At 39.1% G+C, this 2,908-nt stretch overlaps 1 protein-coding gene across 1 annotated transcript in view; it reads left to right on the top strand.

Moving 5' to 3' along the window:
* The window catches only part of gnb5b (guanine nucleotide binding protein (G protein), beta 5b), a 15,954-nt gene extending 13,302 nt beyond the window's left edge, over window positions 1-2,652 (top strand). The window contains exon 12 of the mRNA XM_008283013.1: window positions 2,041-2,652. Within this exon, the coding sequence (XP_008281235.1) occupies window positions 2,041-2,052 (12 nt within the window). The 3' untranslated portion in view covers window positions 2,053-2,652. The remainder of the gene's footprint in view (window positions 1-2,040) is intronic.
* The last annotated feature ends 256 nt before the right edge of the window (window positions 2,653-2,908 follow it).

The raw sequence follows: 2,908 nt of genomic DNA, 5'->3' as shown, positions 1-2,908 counted from the left end.
TCTAAATTGTCCGTAGGTGTGAATGTGAGTGTGCTTGGTTGTCTGTCTCTAAGTGTAGCCCTGTGATAGACTGGTGACCTGTCCAGGGTGTCCCTGGAGCTTAGTTTGTGGCTTCCAGCTGTTTGTAGGAGTCTTTCCTCTGAGTTTATTGATTAGCTGCAGCATCAAACAGCAGCAAAATGGATATGTGCATCCCTAAAGTCAGAGAGCTGCATGCATCTACTCACACAACAAACCTAATTACTTATATTAGAAATAATCCTCAACATGGAGACAAGATTAAACAGGATCTAACAGATGACACTGTGGACTTTCCTGCAGACAGGTGAGCTGAGTCATAGTTTATAAGCTGCAGTTAAACCACTAGATACACCATAAAGTCTGATCCATTTACTTAGATTTCTGTTGTTTTTTGGGAGATTTGCAGCAGTGACCTCATTGTGTGAATCGATGCATCAGAGAACATGACCTCTTTTAAAGTAGCTACCAAAAATACTTGGGTGTAGTCAGATGAATTGACGTCACATATGGGCAGAATTTTCAGTCGTTAAATGATGAGTAAACTACAAACTATGGACGTTTTGCTTATGGGTGAACTTTTTCCCCTGAACCCTTTACGGGGAGAGTGACCATATTTGGTAACTTGTTGAAGAACCATGTGCGCTTTGATCTAGATTTTATATTAGTGCCAATATCACTACCTTACGAAAAATGTCACTAAACAAATGTTCCAGGCTCTTTATAAACGCTTTGGTACTGGTTTGCATTGAACTCCACTTTGAGTTATTTTTTGAGATCAGTCCCACTAAAACCCCAAGAACAACATTACTAAATGAACTTTCCAAGCACTTTATAAATACTTTGTTACTGGTTGTGTCAGTATCATTACCTCACACTAAAATGTTTCTAAATAAATGTTTTTTGCAGTTTGTTTCTTTTTTTAACCGTAGACGAGATATTGTAGCTTTATTAATCTTGAGTTGCAACATTTTTTTTTTAAAGTCACAAAAGTAAAAATATCTTGAAATATCCTTCAGTAACAGCCTCGGGCTGAAATGTTCATTTTCCAAGTATTTCAAGTAGCGCTCTATAAAGGGCTAAATACACTGGCATCCTTTCTCCTGAAAACAAAATGTTTAATGTAGCTGTATGTGTCTCTGCACATCTTTTATTAGTATCAGTGTCAAATAAGAACCCAGTGTATATTAGTTACCTTTCATACCGTAATTTTCAGACTATTGAGCGCACCTGAATATAAGTCGCACCCACTAACTTTAAAAAGAATACTAAAATTGTACATATACAGGCCGCACTTGTCTATAAGCCGCAGGCGTCCACGTTGTAACATGACATATTTACACTGAAAGACTTTTTAAACTTTTAATTAAATACGTACCGTTAACATACACAAATATGTAAATGCTTTTTTCCGAACAGTGCCTGTAACATGGCTTGTTAAAAGAATATATAATACAGTAGCCGACTAGGAAAAGTCGGTAACACTTTATAACAACTATCCGTTATAACTAGTTAATCGATCATTTGTAAACTGTTAATTAGTGAGTTATTAACCACTTGTTAAGTGTTTGTTAATAGTTTGTTGATGATTCATAACGATGCCTTATAGATAGTTAATAAACCATTTACAAACTGTTAGTTAATGAGTTATAAATGACTTGTTAACTGTATATTAATGATTTACAGCCATACCTTATAAACCAGTCATAGATCATGAACAAGCCACTAGTGAATTACTTACTAATGACTTGTTAAGTATCAGTTAATAGTTTATATATGTTACTGGGACGTTATTCTCAAGTTGCAACTATTCCTCATTTATTCCTCATACAGCACGACAGAAATCCTGACATCCAGTCATGGCTTCAGGGTTTCGTGTGCCACCCCAACATGTTTCAGCGGCCCTATCTTGCCACCCTGATGAAACTTTTCTCAAGTCGCCCCTGGTTGCTGGAACATAAAGTGATGCTTTGTATGTAGCTATTTGCGTGATTTTCACACTGCGCTCCTTCTTTCATGCAGATTTGGGCCTAGAGTCTTCATCGTGGTTTTGTCCCATTGAAGACGGAAGCTTTCAGTGACGGCCAGCGCTGACGGACCCTGCTGGGAATCAGGAGTGTGTTCAAACACATCCTTCAGTCTGACAAACACACAGGAGCACAAACGTGTCTGAATGAGAATGTATCATAATATCATAACCATAGAGTGGATATTTACTCACACTGAAAGTTGAACAAGTTTGGATTACCAGTCTTTGTTATTGCTAGCTTGATGACTGATACTGTGTAATTATTAGTGCTGTTACTAACATAGTGAGAAATAACGACGTGTAAAGAGCCAAACTGACCTGTAGAGATCATCAGCATGACTAACTTGCCATCTGCAGACAACATCAGCGATTGTCTTGTACATGATGCACACTAGTCGACTGTCCCTAGCCTTGAGAGAGCCACACCTGCCCAGAGCCCTGCTGTAGGTGTGCACACTGTTACTACCACTACTGTCCTTGCATGCGTTATTTAAACGAAGACAGCGTTACATGTAACCACGATTTCTTTTCTTATTTCAAAACACATAAAGCTCGACAGCTTAGAGCGATTTCTTGTGAGGAAAATAAAGATTTTGAGTACTTTTTGTGGCGTGTGTGATCAATCCCACCGCTTCACACACAGGACGCTTTGTTTCCTTTTAACTCACTTGTTTCTGACCTCATCCGCAGGCTAACCAAAGAACTGTTTGCCAGAACACATAAAGGTGACCCGACGTGTCGCGTTACTCACACAAAAGAATGGCGAGAGCCGAGCAAAGCCTCTGATTTTCACTGACTGTGCCACGCAGAGACATTCATCCCGTACACAGGCTGCATTCAGCTTCAGCCTCCCAGCACTGA

Source organism: Stegastes partitus, unplaced genomic scaffold, assembly GCF_000690725.1.
Source record: "Stegastes partitus isolate 25-593 unplaced genomic scaffold, Stegastes_partitus-1.0.2 Scaffold295, whole genome shotgun sequence".
Lineage (NCBI taxonomy): Eukaryota > Metazoa > Chordata > Actinopteri > Pomacentridae > Stegastes > Stegastes partitus.
Note: the sequence above shows the minus strand (reverse complement) of the source record. Positions and strands in the feature narration are given on the sequence as shown.